Below are 20,084 nucleotides of genomic sequence, written 5' to 3' on the forward strand. Positions count from 1 at the left end.
TTTTTTTTTTTTAAAAAAGGAAGTTTAAATCACCTGAGCATGCAAAGATTAATTTTAAATGATTTCTATTGAGAGATCATCTCTGAATGAGGATAAGTAAGAAATTAATAAATAGCCTAATATAGTGATTTGTTCTTGAGTTGAGAATTAGCCATCAACACGTAATTTTTTTCTTTGTATATATGTAGCTCTGAGTCTTAATTCTGCACAGGTAAAAGTTTTCCAAATCAGGAGTGATCCTATTCTTCGAGAATATCAAAAATATTATTGAAATACGTTTTTTCCTCTTTATGGTCCACAGTGACCCTTAACATGGGTTTGTACTGCATGGGTCAACATATATGTAGTAGTTGTTGTTTTTTTCCAATAAATATACTGTCGGCTCTCTATTTCCCCAGATTTTGCACCTACGAATTCAACCACAAATGGAACTCATTACTTTTATTATTATTATTAATATTATTATCATTATTGATTTCAGAGAGAAGGGAGAGGGAGAGATAGAAACATCAATGAAGCTTCCTATCAGATATATGATTTGCAAAATTATTTGCTTATTGTGTGAGTTGTTCCATTTTCTTGACAGTGTTGTCCTTTAAAACTTAAAAAGTATATAATTTTGATGAAGTCCAATTTACCTATATTTTTCTTTTATTATTTATGCTTTTGGTGTCATTGCCCATTCCAAGATCACAAAGATTTATCTGTTTCTTCTAACAATTTGATAGTTTTAGCTCTTACATTTAGATCTTTAATCCATTTTGAGTTCATTTTTTCCACACTTTATTCTTATTCACTCCTTTTAATTTTCCATACAAAGCCAGAATGATCTTGAAACTTAGATCAGGTTGTGTCATTCCCCTTCTTACACCCTTCATTAGCTTCCCATCATATAGAGAATAAAATGCAAATCCTGTGGCCTATAAGATGGGCCCCTGTGATCTGTCTGCCTCCTCACCATCCTCAGCTTCTGTCCCTCTGTTCCTTGTTCACTACAGTCTAGCCCTGCTTGGGGCAAATGTGGGAGGCAACCAATCTATGTGTCTCTCACATGGGTGTTTGTCTTCATCCCCTCTCCCTCCCATTCTACTCTCTTTGGAAATCACTGGAAAAAAATATCCTCAGGTGAGGATTAACAACAACAAAAAAGAAATGATTAGCCAAGTTACTTATCTCAGGAACGGGATTAAAAAAAAAGGAATGCTTCTAGATCAGGAGAAGTTCAGTGAACATTATGGTCATTTATTATGTATCTTTTTAAGCCATATTAACCCTTTGTTTTCTAGTGCCACTGTGACAAAGTCCTCTCTGCAAAGCAGACAGGTTCACAACCATTGAGCTTAGATTAGATCAGACAGGTTCACAACCATTGAGCTTAGATTAGATCTTAATATTATCTCCTCAAGACAATTGATAAAGCACTTTGGTTGAATTTTACCCCGAAGTTAAATATTCTTAAATAACCTTCCGCTGTGGGGAGGCTGCGTGTTGGCAAAGAACCTTTGTGCTCTTGGGCATAATGCTATGGCGGACTTTCAGCAGTGGAATCTAGATGTTTACATTGAGGCCGGCACTTTCACCAGTATTGATTTATTATGAGAGAACATTTCGTGACTAGTTTGGGATGAACAAGAGGAAGAATGTCCCTCCTAATTTGTTTTTTTGAAGGCCTAACTCCATTTTGTTAATTCATTTCATGTACGTTCCTTTTCTGAGACTCTAAGCTTCCAAAACAGAATTTCCTTCATTTTACTAAAGTGACTTCCTAAGTGATACTGAGGTGGAAAAACAATGTATATGCTATGCTCTCAGTTATATGCATAAGTGGCACACTTGAACTGCCTTGTTAGGAATATGTTAAAGCTGCCATTAATGAAAATTTCTCTCCTGTAAAATAGAATTGAAATTTAATTTTATTTACTCCATTTATGCATTTTTCCCACGTTTAGTCAATTACTTAGATTCATTGAGGGAAGGTTGTGCTTGTTAATGTTCTTATGTTAAAAGTAAAAAGCCAGTAAATTTGAAACAATTGGCTCAAAGGTTTGGTTGTGCCTAACTAAGTCAAAACAAAATGAATTGTTAGGATTCATATCGTGGAAATAGCATCCTGGAAGTAAGATAATAGGCAATTCAGGGGCAAAATGAAGAAATACTTAAGCTTATATATTTGGCTGTTGGGGCCTTTAATGGCCTACTACCAATTTTCTTCTGTTTGGGCCAGCAAATTTTAGAACTTTTGATGAATATCAAGGTTTTCAGACTATTGGGCACCCTAGAAATAAAAAGGAGAGTGTTAAAATGTGTCTGAGCTAGTACACAGCTATTTTCCCCCTGCCTTTTCCTAAGTTGACCAAATGAACCATTGATAGATCTGTTTGTCAAACTCTCAGAGAGATTAGTGATCTTGTAGCTTGTATTTTTTAAATATATTTCATTGACTTTTTACAGAGAGGAAGGGAGAAGGATAGAGAGTTAGAAACATCGATGAGAGAGAAACATCGATCAGCTGCCTCCTGTACACCCCCCACTGGGGAGGTGCCCGCAACCAAGGTACATGCCCTTGACCGGAATCGAATCTGGGACCCTTCAGTCCACAGGCTGACGCTCTATCCACTGAGCCAAACCAGTTAGGGCTGGTATTTTTTTTAAATTACCCACATCCTATATAATAAAAGGCTAATCTGCAAATTGTCCTCTCAACCGGGAGTTCGACCAGGGGATGTGGCTGGCCAGCCAACCACCCGTATCCCCTCCCCCTGGCCTGGGCAGCCCGATTGGATCAAGGTGGACCCCACCCGTGCACAAATTTGAGCACCAGGCCTCTAGTGTATTATATTCCACTCTGATTAGACCTCTCCCACATTTAAAGGGGTTTTGAGTAAAGGAAGAAATAGTTTAAACTGCTAGATATTGGTTGACTTTTAATGTGATATTATTTTCAGTTCTCCCAGCTTCATTTTTCTGAAGTTTTACCCCCTTGCCTGCTGAATCTTTCCAAGATTTGAAAAAATTAAGTGCTCAAAGAATGAGCCCTCCTTCGTTATTATCTTTTAAGGATGTAAGGGCGCAGGTCATCTCTTTATGTCTTTGGAATCCAGCTTGTGCTGCCATATGTAATAGTAGTACTTACGCTTTTCTTTTCTGGTGATTTGATTTGCCACAATAGTGGAAGCTCCAAATCATGTACCTGCTTTTGTGTTTTGAAGAGATAACAGAAGGGCTGTTCATACGACCTCTTCTGCAACCTCTCAGTCTCTGCCTAGTGTGGGGTTCCTTACATCTAGTCTCTGGTCAGCTGCTCAATCTTATTATGGGGCCAGAAGTGCATGCTGGGTCCCACATTTCCTTAGTTTGTTCTTCCTCTTAGTTTAGGACATTAAGTTGTGCTTGAAAGTTCTCAGAGAAGCAGCTCTGATATGGAAAAAAATACGTAATAGGGCTTATAGTTGGAGGATGTAGTTGTTTGTTTGTTTTTTGTGTGTTTTTTTTTCTGGGTTCTCTGTTCTGTTCCATTGGTCTATATGTCTGTTCTTGTACCAGCACCAGGCAGGTTTGTTTTTTAATTCTTTATTGTTTAAAATATGTCTCCTTTTCCCTCATTGACCTCTCCCCGGCCACCCCCACCCTGGAGGATATAGTTTTGACATACAGTTATTTAGCCACTTAAATGCTGGTTATATGAATGCTTACCTCACAGTGTTATTAGGGGATTTAAGTGAAGAAAGGCCTGTGAAAGTACCCAGCTCCGTGTCAGCTTATAATTAAAAAGCGGTAACTACCATTATTGAGCACTCCTTGTCCTGCGCAGTGTGCGAGACATGTTGCAAGATATTATCTGATTGAATCCTCTCATTGACCCTGCAGAGTAGGTAATATAACTCCATCCAACACATGAAGTTCAGAGAGCCGAGTAAAATGCCCAGGGTCATACATCTTCCAAGTAGTGATGTTGCGATTTGAATCCAATCCGTGTGAAAAACCTGAGCGTGTAAAACTGCTTTTATATGATGAAATGATCACTTAAAATGGTCATTTCGTTTGCATTTTTTGAAGACTGTAAGGTTGAGGAATCCATTTATTTGTTTACCGGTTGTATTTTCTATTTGTAATGTGTTTGCATATCTTTTGCCTGTTTTATCTTTTGGGATCTTTCCTGATTATCTTAGGAATATGCACAACCTCATCGTATGTTATGTATTTAACCCTTCTCTGACCATACTTAAGGCAGCAAGTGACATTTATCTTCCAAACCTACAAAATTTGACACTTGGATATACTTTCATATCTCATTTTTTATAATTTTTTTTAGGTTTATTCTGTAAAATGTGTGAAAAGACTTTTTACTCAGGGATACCCCCTTATCTGGGGCTTCTTTTTTTTGCTTTAGGAGACAGTGTAGTGTAGTCTTTACACAAGAGAACTTCTGTGTTGTGTTATGTACAGGTTGACTGGCTTCATCTAAGTCTTACGGAGATAGATCAGAAGCTCATAAGAAAGAATTACTTCTATTTTTAAAAAAATGCTGTATGCGGTTAAACATAAAATTATTTTGTTGTTTTTACATTCATTTTCCACTTGATTACTGTGGGAACGAGGAGAAAACTGTTGAGTCCATGAAGCTTAGAATATAATCACCTTTGATTACCACTCTCGTTGAAGCAGTGCGAAAGATGCCAACAGAGCAGTGATGGCGCTGGTGAAAATATATCCACTATTTCTCTCCTCACAGCAAAGTTCCTGGATTCGTGAGATTGATTGCTCCCGAGGGCTCCTTGGTATTTCACGAGAAAGCCTGGAACGCATATCCCTACTGTAGAACAAGTAAGCCTGGTTCCCAGCAGCCATGCCCCCCAGGAGGACAGCTTTGAGAAGGGTGCCACCAGTCAAGGCCTTTTGTGGGGCCTCGGGTAGTCATAGCACTAACTGGCAGAGGAGAGGTTGCATTGGGCTCCTCCCCCCAGAGCTTTGTGCGGGGCCTGGGCTCATTCCTAGAGGACAGCACCTTGAGGTCCTTGCTGACTGCACAGGGTCCAGGGGTGAGAAAGGGAGGAACAGAAGCATACCTTGTTTTATTGCGCTTCGCTGTATTCAGTGAAGGCGAGACCCTCCACCAGCTTTGCTGGGTGGTTTGGAACTGAACCCGCAGTATCTCTGAGGGATGCCTGTGCAGAAACTAAAGAAAGGCCGTCCACACTCACAAGGGTCTCCTGGTGTGGTTTTAACAGTATTTTACTTATATTGCCACATAATAGGTGAGGGATATGGCAGCTTCTGAAAAAGTTTGTTGTTGTTTGCTAAATTGGTATTATAAACGATGTTTTTGCTTTTGTGACATTATTCTTTTTACCATTGTTTTAAAATTGGGTTATTGACTCCAGAATCTAAAGTATGCTACTCTGTGACTTGTACAGAAACTGTGCTTTGAGGGTGTAAACTAGTAAATACCTTATTTTCAGGTAGTTTGATCTTGTGACATTAAGTATTGTGACAGATTGTTTTGACTCTGGCTAATATTCTGACATTGTTCTCCTTTTATTGCCCACCTGTCCATGACGCGTCAGTTGTAACGGTGAGTAAAACTGTTTTTTGTGTCACAAACTCTTCATCTTTCGACTTTGCTTTACATAGTAATTTATTTGCAGCTGTTTTATTAAAACTGCCCATCACTGCATGGTTCCTCCTCTGTGCTTCTTCCAGCAGCCTGCACTCCACCACATGCTGCCAGGTTTAATGGGCTCTCTCCAGCCTTAGCTCAAAGTCTCCCTGTTGACTTTATTTTGCTTCTGCTGCTTCCTTCAAAGGCCAGATTTGCTCACCAAATCTCACCGCTTCTTTAACATTAGCCCTGTATGCTGCATGACCAGTAGGGTTGTTTAAATTATTTAAAAGCGTGTAGCATTTGGTTTGCCTGACAAGCTTATAAAAATAGATAGCGAGCCCTGACTGGTTTGGCTCAGTGGATAGAGCGTCGGCCTGCGGACCAAAGGGTCCCGGGTTCGATTCCAGTCAAGGGCATGTACCTTGGTTGCGGGCACATCCCCAGTAGGGGGTGTGCAGGAGGCAGCTGATCGATGTTTCTCGCTCATCGATGTTTCTAATTCTCTATCCCTCTCCCTTCCTCTCTGTAAAAAATCAATAAAATATATTTTAAAAAAATAGATAGCGAATGATTCTTTACCACTTGAGGATCAGACTTGTAGAGTCAAAGGCATGGATGCTTATGCTGGGGAAGGCTCCACAAAGAACTGGTGTGAGATCACTGGCATTTTACTGTTGTGTTTTCTGCAGAATGAATATATGAAAGATGATTTCTTCATTAAAATCGAAACGTGGCACAAACCAGACTTGGGAACCTTAGAAAATGTAAGTTTCACCTCTGGACTTTTCATTGAAATGAGAATACTATAGTCCATTTTGTCATCACCAGAGTGATGACACCTGCATCATACTAGTACCTGGCCACGCCAGGGTGTGTCAGATTACAGGGAGGCAAGCAAACAACCGGAAACAAATGGGTTTTCCTGACCTTTCTCCTTCCCTTGAGTGGACTTGAGTGAGGTTGTTGTTTTTATCAGCAACTCCTTCTCTGCGACAGGGAAAGCACAGTTAAACAAAATTCACAGATAATCCCCAAACCGGTCTTAGCCACTAAATTTCAGATTTCTTTTATCCTTTCATCTCTGTGTATTTGCCAGAGCTGCTCTCCATGGCAAAAATGATGGCTTTAATTTCCATCTCCATTCCACTTTGCTTGGGATATGGGTTGATGTCAGAGAAATGGCCTAGGAAGGAGAAGGTACTTTGGATAATTTATAATAATGTTGACGAGTTCCGGATTTTTACAAGTTGGTACACATTTATCTCTAAAATAAATGAGGTGATTTGATATTTTTAGTCTGTGTATGATTTAATCTGCTTTCAGCTTTCAAATGGCTATATCTTTGGCAGTTTTTAAACAATTCTTAATTGGTTCATAGATGGAGTTTCAGAAATAGATTGAACAACATGAAGTATACAGGAGTTAACATCATACTGAAACTGAATAGCTTTCGGATAATCAACAGCAGGAGAGTTTCAGACCATACAGTGCAGCTTTTTGAAATCTTAATTATAATGTCACTTTATGTTTATCTGGAATTTGGAGGTTAAAAGGACTTTGTCATGTATTGTTTGAGTTAAACATGGGTCAGGTACATTTTGTGAACTAAATAATTTCTAAGGACTACCAGAAAATATTGTGACAGATTTCTGTTAATTTGGCAGCATCCTTACCACCACCCCCCACCCTTATTTTGGGGGGTTTCAAGGGATAATAAAAGATTTCTAGATCCTTCAAGACTTCGGATGGCTAATTTAATTATGTAGCAATTTAGATCCCTCCACCCCCCCCCCCATAATGTTCTCTGAGAGACTCAAGATAAAGATTTTATATGTAAGTATAATAGTTTTGCCTAGCAAGAATCGTCTACAATTCGTTTTGTTTAATTTCTCTTTGTAATTTTAGGTACACGGTTTAGATCCAAACACGTGGAAAACTGTTGAAATTGTCCACATAGATATTGCAGATCGAAGTCAAGTTGAACCAGCAGTAAGTACTACTCAGGGACATTTTAACCTGTTGCCTCTTACATCTAAGAATTCTTTTATTTATTTCTTGTATGGCCTACATTTTTAGATCAGAAAGATCAGAGAGTAGGAGAGGTGATTGTTTTTGTGTGCGGATTTCACCTTTGCACAAGTGATCCCTTTAAGAAATCTCAGTGTCTCTGAGATATACAGAGATTTGTTTTCATGGGGGTGGGAGGAAGTGACAGTATTTTACAAAAAATTAAGAAAGCAAAGATTCCATTTACATACAGATTTTCAGTAATTCGGGTTACCCTAACATTGTCATTTGTGAGAAATGGTTGATGGTAGAACATCTCAGATTAACAGTTGTGTAGCTTTCTATTTTGATTCTTACTAGATGTAAATATTTGCACTTCAGGCTTTTGACTTAATAAGAACACTTGTTCTCAAGTGTATTAAAACCTTTATTTCACCACCACCCCCTGTACAACTCTCCCCTGCAAATGAAGGCCCTGGTATTACTTTGCCACATGTGCTATATTAACTCACTACTTATACCATACTGCGTGCTGCTTTGGTATTGCAGTGAACAGCTGTGGATTTTTACATGTTAAGACAACCTTCTTGCTAGTCGAGAGAGAGCTGAAGCTTTGAAATAAGAGTGACACCTCGTTTTGTCATGAAACGCAGCGTTTCAGTTAGCATTTCATTTCATTTTCCGTGCTTCTTCCCTGAACTTGAGCATTGTTATAAGCTGAGCAGAAATAACTCAACAACTAACTGTCTCACATTGCTGTTGAAATATAAATGTAAACCTCCTGAAACAGACCCCTGTCCTGTTCTCAGAAATCACTGGGGTTCGGACTGCCAGCCGTGACCCTCTGCTGGGCTGGGTCCTGTTCAGCTAGGGCCCCTCCCTGGTTAGAAGTGGGATCTTCGTCATGGGAGATTTTATATTTTAGTTGTACTGTGATTTGAAGTTATTTCAATTTTAGGGCTATTTCTGCCTTTGAAATGATAGAAGGCTTTTTTTTTTAATCCTCGGAAGTAAAATGTATGTTCTATGGAAAACAGGGTCTGTTTTGCCCTTTTATTTCTCTTAGTATCGTTTGCAGCCATGATTTCCTGGTGATAGGAAGAGCAATCATTGGGAGTGAGTAATGAGTGAGTCAGTGAATGGCTAGGTCAGGACAGCTCACAGGCCTGGAGCAGCAGGTCACTAGATAATACCAAGCAGCAGTATGGCCCTGGGGTTGGGTGGCCTGAGGAAGTCATTCAGGTTGTATTGTCGGTTTGAAAAAGCTGTGCTGGCCAAACAAAATGGTCTGATATTGTGGCTCCTAGGTTTGCATTCCATGTTGTTCTTCAGCAGAGCACAAGGTAGCTCTGGTTTTATAGGCACCCGTGAAACTTGTAAGAACAGTGAAGGTGGATTATGAAGAGCCTTAGAGCCCTCAGTCCCATTCCTTCTACCCCAGCTTAACCTTCAGAGAGAAAAGAAGACAGCGCTGGCCTCACATGCATGACAACAGCACTTGAGAGGGTGCTTCGGATGGAAGGCGCTGCACATGCAAAGGCTGAGCAGGTGGCTCTCTGTGGGTAGATAGACACTGAAAGAGAGAATGGATGGGGCCCAAAGGGGGAGGGTCTGCATTGTGAGTCCATGGAGCTGTGACTAAGAATATACATTCTGAAACTATAGATTGGCTTCATATTCAAATTCTGAGGTTGTGCTACCTGCTGGCTCTCCCATCTTGGGTGCCTGTTTGAGCTTGTGTAAAATGGGGCTCATTACCTCACAGGACTAAATGTGAGTACTTGGAGCAGTGTCTAGCTTAATAACAGCTGGCCATTTTGCCATTATTATTAGCTGTAGGTGCCCAGAAGTTCTGAGAATCTATGTTCACACCAAGCATTGTTTGGGGAGTGAATAAGTGTTCACATGTGTGTGTGTGATTTTGTTTTTCAGTGTCCATACTTCCTGTTTTCCAAGTTACATTTTAGAAATTAGTAAGATAAACTTTTTAAAAAATTGTGTTGGATTCACAGTACCTTTTTTATTATGATAAAACACACATAACAAAATTTACCATTTTAACCATTTTAAAATGTATAGTTCTGTGGCATTTAGTACAGTCACAGTATTGTACAACCATCAGCACCATCCAGTTCTGGAACATTTTCATCATCCCAAATGGACACCCTGGACCCATAAATAGTCACTCTCTCCTTCCCTCTCCCCTCAACTCTCAGCTACCACTAACCTCTTCTCTTTTCTGGATTTACCTGTTCTGGATATTTTATGTCAATGGAGTCATAACAGCATGTGGCCTTCTCTGTCCGGCTTTTGTTACTTTAGCCTAATGTTTTCAAGGTCCGTCCACGTTGTTGCATGGGCCATTACATTGCTTCATTCCTCTTTGTAGCTGAATAATGGTTTGCTGTGCAGATGGACCACATTTTGTTTATCCATTGATCCGCGGGTGAACATTGGGTTGTTTCCATCTTTGGCTGCTGTGAAGAGGGCTGCCGTGAACATTGTGTCACAGCAGCTTCTGGTTTGTGTGTTTTCTTAGTTGTGGACACTAAAAGCACAACTGATGTCATCTAGGAAATTCGTAGACTTGTTGACAGTAAAATAAGAACCCGCACAGAAACATTTTCAGCTGTAAAAGGAGAAGGGGACTCTGTGGTGGGAGGCAGGGGTGTCCTTGACAGTTTTAAAGCCTAGGGGTGAGGAGCAGAGCGTTGAGCTATTGGGGGAGGGGGGGGTGTGAAGGCTGAGGTGGGTAGGTGTGGTGGGGGGAGAGCTGTAGGGCCTGGCACCCGTTCCAGCAAGGAAGTGGGCAAGAGCCTAGTGGGCCGGGGAAGCAGGTCTGCCCTTTTCTACCAAGCATTCTCATTTGTTCACTCTGCTGGCACAAGACTGTTGCCCCGACTCTCCCTTCCAGTTCCACCCCGTCTGCTTGGCCTTGTCTAGTTAATGTTTGTCTTAGGATTAGCCTCTATGGCAAATACCTGGGTCACCTGGGCATCCTTTCATTTTACCAGATCTGGTTTGGTTTTCTGTTGAGTTAATTTGTTCATTCGATTCTGCCTTTTTTATGTTCCTTGAAAATTCTAGTCCAAGCTGTTGGGAAAAAGGAAGCTTCCAGATCATATTTGCAAATTCTAAAATGGTATTTAGTGGCTGCGCAGTCTGTGCTGCCGGAATAGCCCTGCTGTAGCTATCCACGATGAATATAGTGCCCTCAGGAGGCTTACAATCCCGCGACACAAGTCCAGTGCAGTGACATAGTTCACAAATGGCACAGGCTTATGCTTGGTCCAAAGTTCCACAGGATTTCAGAGAAAAGAACAAATGATCTGTGGGTGTGGAAACATATGAAGGTATGTCTGCCATACCGACAGTGATTACTTAGTGCCTAAAGGTTGCTCTTGAAGAATTTAAGTGACACTAGAATTGGGAGCTTTGTAACTATGAATAGGCCAACACGGTGGAATTTCTGTAGGAAGGTCTTCTGAAGGTGTGGTGATCTCAAAGTTCAGATGACGACACCTTAACTCCTGGAGATTTTAGTCTCAGAATGACTTAGTTCATTGATTTTCATTTTGTTTATGATGAACTCTAATTTGTCTTGAATGAGCTGATTTTTCTAAAAACTTCTTAAGCTCATTTTCCCCCTTCCTATTACTTGCTTTAAAAGAAATACAAACGGGTAATTAGTAATTTTGAGAAGACAAGTAATCAAGTCTCCTTCGAAATCAGGACAAAGGTGAAATAGTTGGGAGGTCAAGAAACCAAGAAGTTGGAAGTGAAGCTTGGATCTTTTACCTCCACCTGGTGGGGATTTTCTGTCATTGCAGATGGATTTAATACAAACAGCCCTAAATATTTTAATTCAGAGTGACTGTTGATTACTTTTAGGGTTGAACTCTCTGCTGGGTTGCTGGTGTCAGACAGCTGTATACCACTCTGTCATAGACTTGCTGGGTTTTTTGGGGGGTTTTTTGGTTGTGCTTATGAACTGTACTTCACCATGCACAGAAGGGATGTGATTAGCCCGCGGTGTAACTGAATACTTGGGGAGATGCTTTGACATGTTTACATAATTGAATGGGAAACATGATCACAATAACTCTAGGAATAGGATTTATTGTGAAAATCTGTCAGTGTGACCCAGGGTTACAGAGGAATATGCTAGAGAAATCAAATGTATTCAAATATATGATTTATTTAGGGTCTTTTGTGGATGACTTACACTGAGTGGCCAGATTATTATGACCACCTGACGTTTGTAGGCAAATTAGCTATAATTTCACGCTGAAGTTGCTAGAGGGCCAGACCATTATAAATAGGGAAGCAGGTTGTTTACCATGACAGTAGAAGTGATTTTTTTCTGAAGGTATGGGTAAACAACGCGATTTAACAGCCTTTGAACGTGGGATATATATACTGTAGAAAGTGTGGTATATTAGTATAGCCTCTAGTCTCTGGAATTTTCTAGAAGATACATCATTGCCTAATGAAACAAGCTAAGCAAGCAATCTGGGATTGCTGCATAAATGTTCCCACCCAATTTCTTTTGGCCACCAAACAAAACAGATTCCCTGTTTCAGGGGAAAGACGCATTGTAGTGAAGGGTTAAAATGCTGATTCCTTTAAGAAGGAAGGCTCCTGCTTGGCATTGAAGCAGCCACAGAGCACACGGTTCCAGCAGGACACACCCCCTTGCTCCCACCCTCTCCCCATTTCAAATCTAACCCGGGTATCACTCCTGAAAAGACTTCCTCAGTAAATTGACTACCCTTTGGGGGCCTGGCCTATCCTGTGCTCATCATCTCTGTGTTGCCAGGACCTAGCAAGATGCTCACTATTGAGCCTGATGTGGAGTGACTTCTCAATAAAGGCTTGGTGGGTGGATCAAAGAGAACTTGCAGATTTCCCCCCTTTGTGGTGTTAAAAAAAAAAAAGTTTAAAGGAATTGAAGTGTTTTTTTTTGGTTCAGATATTAAATGAACAAAATTCTACTTTAGGTCCTCTTTTTACCAATCCTAGATGGTGAAGTATGTACTAGTAATGATGTATTTAATTCTAAAAATTCTGTCCTTTCTAAATGAGCATATATCTTTCTGTCAGATTAAAAAGTTGTTTTAGATCCAATTGTAATAGAAGTCTAGGTATCCAGCACAGAACACCAGAATATAAAGTTTTTTTAATTCCTAAAGTTGCCATAAATACATAACCACAACAAAAAGTCGCGAATTCTTTAAATGTCCTGATGAAATGCACATGCATATCTTCAACTCATTTCCAAAATGTACACAAATGAGTCAGTTGACATCTGCTTCTGCTTTTTTCTAAGGTATAAATGTGAATCTGGCCCCTTTTAATCATCTCCAGCACTTTGTCTAAGTAGCTTTCCATGATTTGTATACAAAAGTCACTTCCCAGGAGAGGAAGGCTCTTTAAAGTGTAAGCCGAAGTGTACACACGATTAACATCAGAGAGACCTTCGTTTTTGGAAGTAATTTGAAAGAAAATGAGCAGGGTTTTTTTTCTTTTTTAAAAGAAAGAAATTGGAACCATATTTTTAGGTATTTATGTGTAACCAGAAAGGATTGTATCAGCCTCCCTGTATCGTATATGTTTCCCCGTATCGTATATGTGACCTTATAATTTCCAAGGTTATTTTTGGCAGAAATGTTTAATTCAAATTTGTAAGGCCCACAGGTTAAAAATGGATCTAGCTTGATATCTGTTTTTTAAATGTCATTAATAAGCAAATATTAATGATATGAAAGTATTAAATTGTTTGGGAGACTTAGTTTAAAAATCCAGAACTATTTAATATTAAAAGTAGCAAGTTTAAAGAGGGAATGGATTTTCCCCCTCATGTTTCAGCATGTTGGAGGGTACAAATTTATGATGAGAGGTTTTTCCCAAGTGGGACATTTCAAAACCAAGAGTAGCCCAGCTTTGTAACTGTAGAGTTGTTTCACTGAAGATGGTATTCCTGAAAGAAGAGACAAAAGCTAGAAACCCGTGTGCCATGTTTCTGGGTCACAGGAAGGATGTGCTATGATTGATAGAGTCCTTCCTGGGGACTTCCCTGCAGAGCTTGAGAGGCCCTATTAATGACTCAGCAAGCTTGTGCTCTTAATTTGATAAAGTTCAGATATTAAACCTCTTCCTTCTTTTGTTTTGTTTTTTAACCGCCTCCGCCCCAGTTGTTGCTCCCACATCCTTCTTTCTACCTGCTCATGAGTATAATAGCCATGTCATATTTACCTGAAGTCTCCATTCTTTTTTCCGCTCCCTCCCTCCATTTGCCAATGCCCCCCTGGGCAGGGGGGAGTGCTGAGGAGGGGGGTGTCTCACTCTGTGGGCTCTGAGCCCAAAAGCCGCCCTGATGCCCGCTCTACGTAGCCAGCCTTCCCTCCCTGGCCTATGGTCCTTGGGTTGTCACTGCTGCTGGACTCTGGACTGCTTTGTACCACCACTTTCCAGCACAACCCTTTTCCTGGGCAGCTTTTTAAGCAAGAACTCCTAGAGCAAAGTGTGGCTCCACCAACTGGTCACAATTCTTTTATCGATTCTTCCAGAGACACAGGCACTACGGAGTGAGAGGATGGGCTGCCGGTAAATCTCTTCCTCCCTGCCAGGACCGGGGATCACCTTCATTCAGTACTGCTCGCTCAGCCTCTGCCCCCACCATAGCCACAGGCAGGGTCTGTACAAGTGCAATCCCTGTTTGGGACTGGATCTGCCAATTGGTCCTTGGAAGTTAAAAGGTTCTTTTCAGAGCCTTGATGCCCTCTGTGGGGGAGCATTGGGGCTAAGGACTCAGACCTAAAGGCTTGAGCCCCTTTCCATTTAAGCAGGGTCAGCCCACAGGCAGCTTGTGAGAAATGCAAATTCTCACCCCCGCCCCCTCCCCCCCCCACCCGCCAGCTCTCCAGCTCTCCAGGTGGTGCTTGTGCACGCTCAGGCTGGGATGTGGTCTACACTATTCATGGTGAAGATTGTAGAGGGGCATCCTTCTAGGATTTTGGAAACAGAAGGAATCTCAGTTGGAGGCCATGGTCCAAAACATTCACCCCAACCTTTATTTTTACGCAGTTTTTGAGCCCAGGAAGTGCTATAACTCTCTGCGCCACATAACCAGTGGAAGGGGAGTCAGGACTCAAAGCAGGGCTGCTGGCTGCTTTTTATTTTTGTCTTTCTGTATGATGCGCCTTCCTTTGCAGTGTGTTGATTAAGAGCATTTTTCATTCAATTAAAACAAGCCTGCTCTTCCATGTATCTCCCCTAGTCCCCCAAATAGCAGTTTCATCAGTGGGTTTGGGCACCTTTTCCCATAACTGCTAAACCGTGGCATATATTGAAATCTGCGTATGTGCACTTATAACAAAAGGATTGGAGGCCCTACAGTGTTTTTTCATGTGGGTACTTCCAGGGAGCACCACTCCTGCATCCTCTCATGTTCATTCAGCAAACATTTATTGGAACTTGCTATCTGCTCTTTGGCGGTATGGTAACTGTTTTTCCAGATAAAGGAATACTTGTATCTGTCTGAAGAGAGTGGAGATTCTTAATCAGTGAACAGTTAAAGTGTTTCTAAGTGACTTGGGAGTAGGTCTGTTCCAACTGTTGCTTATGTAGTTAGTACAGGAGTGCCGAGTGCCTCTCCTCGGAAGGGTTTTCCCCTCACAGCTGGTAAGTGCCCGTCCGTGCTGGCTCCTGGCTGCAGCTGAAGTCTGTGTTCAAAGGCTAACTAGAGCTGGGCGTTTGGAATCTTGTACTTTATTAGGTATAGTAACTGTATAGCAAAAGCCAACAATAGGATTGGGGTGTTCATCTAAGCTGCACATCTGTCTGTTATGGGCGGGAGTGGGGTTCTTGGGATACTGCTGGAATAAGTAAGCATTTCCGGAGGCCCCCGCGGGAGGATGAGAGCCAGTGTCCAGAATTTCCGTTCCATATTGCAGCCGGGTCCAATTCATCGCCAGGTTAGTTGCAGTCCATTAGTCCATTGCGTGTGGGATGCAGGTTAACACAAGGGAGCCCTACAAGCCCAGAGTCACATAAGTCCAAAGTGCAGTAAGAGCACAAGAAAGGGAACTCTTTTGTTTAGGCCGCAGTGGTTCTCAACCTTCCTAATGCCGCGACCCTTTAATACAGTTCCTCATGTTGTGGTGACCCCCAATTTCATTGTTACAAATTGAACATAATTAAAGCATCGTGACTAATCACAAAAACAATATGTAATTATATGTGTGTTTTCCGATGGTCTTAGGCGACCCCTGTGAAAGGGTCGTTCGACCCCCAAAAGGCTCGCGACCCACAGGTTGAGAACCGCTGGTTTAGGGGATTAAATGTCTCTAATTCTGCACCCTTTGTTCTCAGGTGTGATTGACAGCAAGCACCTTCCATATGTCACCCCAACTTTACGGGGCATGCCTCTATCTCCCTTTTGTTGGAACCCTGGAGAATGTAAAGTTGTAGCTTTCTGGCGAAGCTGCCCAAATGACACGCCTACAATATCTGGCCTTCCCTTTGCTCCTTTCCTATTATTAATAACTAGGTTAATTACACTGGAATCATAGCCACTTGTGGAAGTGTCACAATCACCTTTGTAAGGATTGTGATGTCAAAGGAAATGAATTGGCTTTTATAGTTTGTGCTTTTTATTTCTGGCCTTGACCATTTGTTCTTTGATTATGATCCACTTGTTTGGTGAGTATGTTTTGGTAGAGAGAACAATGTCCCATTTTAGTTGAGAGCAGAAATAATAGGGCATCCCCCCAAAATGTATACACACACATTGAATTATTATAAAGGCAGTGTTTATTAAAATACATTTCATTTTCAAAATTGAGCTATCAGCTGTTGAAGTGTGTGTACATTTTTTGTACATTAGAAGCAGTACCTGATTTTCTGAAAGTAAACACATGAGCTACCTATCCATTCATTTAGCTGTTTTCATTTTGAACTGCCATTCCATTATTTGAGAGCTGAAAAATTTGACACTTTTTAATTGTTGTAAATCATGAGTGCGTATTGTTTTAAAGTTATTGCTCATTTTAAAGATACTTTTCCCCAGATGTCAGCCTCGGAAAGCTGATGAAACTGGGTTTAGTTTTTTAGGCATGCCAGTCATGGTCACACCTTCACGCAGTGCTTGTTTTCTGTGCTCTAGGAAGGATTCAGAATATCTTTTCTTTTGATCATTCTGTGAGGCAGTGCCCAGATGTTATGCATTTGAGTAGATAGTCTTGACAACATATGCTTGACTGCAGTGCCTTTAGAAATAACTTCATAATTTTAAAGAAATGTGCTTTCTAAATATGCTTTCTAAATCATCTTTATACGATTAGCTTTTTTCTCCCTTTAAAATTAAAAGCATGATGAAATCTGGCTGGAAAAAGTTAAATATTAGATCAGACTATGTGAAATTGTTAATATTTGTCAGCTTTTGAGCTATGAAAATGACCTTGTTTTAATGGGTGAACCTAATAGGTCTTTCGAATTAACCTTTGGTAAATGATAACCTTAAATGGTCTAGTTTGTTCTCTCTCAGAGCTTTCAGAATGCTGCTGCATTTTAGATGTTACTTTTGTTCCAACTGCTGCCTTTTACTTCCTAAGAAGGGCTTTCTGCTTCTCGGAGCTGTGCAGTGGCTACCCAGGCTTTCGCCCTGAAAAGAGCTTTTGTTTATTAAGTCTGTGGCTCAGACCCAGCAAGCCCGAGGAGAGCCCGCGGTTGCCAAATGCTTCTTCAGTGCTCTGTGGCGTGAGCAGACACTCCATCCAGTAGAGCACCTCTTCCTTTTGCCATTAAGATGAACCGAGGCATCCATTTCTATCTTAAAAGCTTGTAACTTGTCTCTGGTGTATGTGTGAGAGCCCCAGAGTTTTTTGTTTTGTTTTTATTAAAGTTTGTGTGTGTAACTTTATTCAAGTGTGAATTGTGAACCAGCTCCTAACTTGTAATAGGAGCCTCCTTGAATTCAGGAACAAAACAAAACTCAAATACAAGTTTTTGAGGTAGCAGAGATTTTGCTTTTGCTTAAGAAATTGTCACTCGTCAAATGCTCTGCACATTTGCCTTTGCTATGCTGTGAAGCAAACCATTGTCAGGATCCTTTTATGTAGTAGTTATAGAGGTTTTCCCCCCCATCCTCAAAGAAGATATAAATAAATGTTAGCATCTTTTAAAAAAAAAAAAAGAAATGTAAAAATGTTTCCCATATCTGCTGCCTTACATGGTCAAGTACTTTGAGAATACTTACAGTATTTGCATCCAGTAGTGGAGTTAGAGAATCTCTCATATATTTGAAGACATAGTTGGATAGCAGTGCCCTCTTGTGGGGTAATAACATATTGCTTATTTCATGCTTGCTTAAGTCTAAGCAAGGATTTATAAATTTCTCTTAAATCTGTATGTATGAGTATATTTTGCACAAAGTACCTTTTCACTAGGACCTCGAACCCATTATTAACTTAAGTAGAACAGTAGGGAGGGTGGTGGAAGTGGTTGGCTGTTTAGTAGAATTGCTCCAGTTCCTGGCTGGGGGGACATTTTCTGGTAAGAGTTAGAAAATGTTTTTTTTGTGAGCAGCTAATGGCAGATATTTTTAAAGAAATTCACGTAAACGGCTCCTTAAAGTGAATTCCTTATAATTCACTTTTAGAAAGAACTCACTTTTTCAACCATGAAAACTCTTTCCTAGGCAAGGCCCTCTGGCCTGGGATCCCTTCAGGTATGGAGTCTGTCTTATCAATGATAACCTGTACATGACATCACATTTTCCCAGTAAAGTCTTGTGGTTAGCCTGGGTGTCGAGAGAGCAGCGTCTGAGTCCTGGCTCTTCTGAAGTAAGTTCTCCAAAAATAGTAGCAAGAATGATGCTTCTTACCGGATTCTGTTCTTGCTGGGGGAAAAAAAAATTACGTTTAATTCCCCTCCCTTCTCCCCCCCTGCAATTATAGCCTACTTGATGTTTGTTAAATGAGTGCTCTGGGTTACATGGGGCCCTGGAACTTGGGAGCTTCTTTGTCTGGAGGCCAGATAATGAACCAACATGGACATTTTACTGGGAGGGCTCACCCTGTGAATTGTAAATAGGAAACCCCTCCCCCCATTTTAGTTTAAGGAATTTGTTGTAATATGTTCTACAATCTACTTTCATTTAAGGAAATAAATGCATTTTTGTGTTAAATAAGAGTTTTCTTAAACATATTACTTAAAATGTTCAGGCATATGCGATTTAATTTTAAAATAAATAATGTTTTGTTTTGTTTCTTTTTTTAATATATTTTTATTGATTTCAGAGAGGAAGGGCGATGGAGAGAGAAATATAGGTAATGATGAGAGAGAATCATGATCGGCTGCCTCCTGCACGCCCCCTACTGGGGATTGAGCCCGAAACCCGGGCATGTGCCCTTGACCGGAATCGAACCCAGAACCCTTGAGTCCACAGGCCAATGCTCTATCCACTGAGCCAAACCATCTAGGGCTAAAATAAATAATGTTTAATAAGCTCCTTTAGCAAAATTGACTTGTTAATATGTTAAAACTTATTTCATTGGAGTTGAGAGTTTACCTTCATTTTTAAGTGCTATAATAAGTATATAAATATGTAGTAATAATAAGTATAGTGTTACAGTAATAAATATATTGAATATTTTTGCATAAAACACAGCCTTGTCCCGACCAGTAGCCCCACCCACCCTGAAGAGCAGCCCCCCGGCCTTAGGCTTTCCAGGACCCCCCTTTCCTATCCTTCAAGGACTTTCTCCCTTTTGCTTCATCTGCCCATCAACTATTTGGTTTTCCTGCTAGGTTGTGGAATATGACTTTTGGTTGTAACCTCTTTTTGTAGGTGAAATCCCGATATCTTTCTCTCTCTATTCTATTAATTTGTAAACCTCGAAAGGCTTTGAAGATCTGCTTTGATAAACATGACAGTGTTGGTGGTCTCTGGCTGTGATATGGATAAAATGAGAAAGAATGGAAGAGGTAGGCGATTGGCCTGGCTGCGCTCTAGCCTAGCTGTGCTCTAGGCTATGGCCACCTTTTAGCATAGAGCTCTGTTGACAGCTTCTGGCCCCCCCCCCCCCCCCTGTCTACCATGCTAACACCCCTCCACACTCCACCCCACCCCAGGTCTCTATGCAGGGTCCCCGTGAGATTAGAAACACTACAAAAAAGTGTTCTGTTCGGGTGTGTAGGTTTGATTGTATTTCTCAGTTCTCAATGCAGTTTAGAATTCAGCTTTTAGGATTCATTGGTGGAAAGCCAGGGAGGATTAATGAGAGGGCTGAATTAGAGAATATTTTTTAATGCAGTTTTGTTCCTCTGAGGTACATTCAGTAACAGAAACTAGGCCAACAAGTTATTGACAATTAGTGGTCCTTTGGGAATCTGCTTTAATGAATAGATAAGAATGATTTGTAATTAGCATAATAATTATATGCAAATGAATGCTTCTGAATTGCTCTAAAAC

General features: G+C 40.7%; 1 protein-coding gene across 7 annotated transcripts in view; it reads left to right on the forward strand.

Annotated features, from left to right (window-relative positions):
• The window catches only part of PITPNB (phosphatidylinositol transfer protein beta), a 60,474-nt gene that overhangs the window by 12,886 nt on the left and 27,504 nt on the right, over positions 1-20,084 (forward strand). For 5 of the 7 annotated variants that reach the window (XM_014464837.2, XM_006099299.3, XM_006099298.3 and 2 more), the window contains exons 4-7: positions 4,733-4,824; positions 5,565-5,572; positions 6,292-6,366; positions 7,508-7,591. In XM_014464837.2, coding sequence (XP_014320323.1) covers positions 4,733-4,824; positions 5,565-5,572; positions 6,292-6,366; positions 7,508-7,591 — 259 coding nt within the window. The remainder of the gene's footprint in view (positions 1-4,732; positions 4,825-5,564; positions 5,573-6,291; positions 6,367-7,507; positions 7,592-20,084) is intronic. The other 2 variants (XM_023762939.1, XM_023762942.1) reach the window with 2 other exon arrangements.

This window comes from Myotis lucifugus, unplaced genomic scaffold (genome assembly GCF_000147115.1).
Source record: "Myotis lucifugus unplaced genomic scaffold, Myoluc2.0 scaffold_269, whole genome shotgun sequence".
In the NCBI taxonomy this organism is placed as follows: Eukaryota; Metazoa; Chordata; class Mammalia; order Chiroptera; family Vespertilionidae; genus Myotis; species Myotis lucifugus.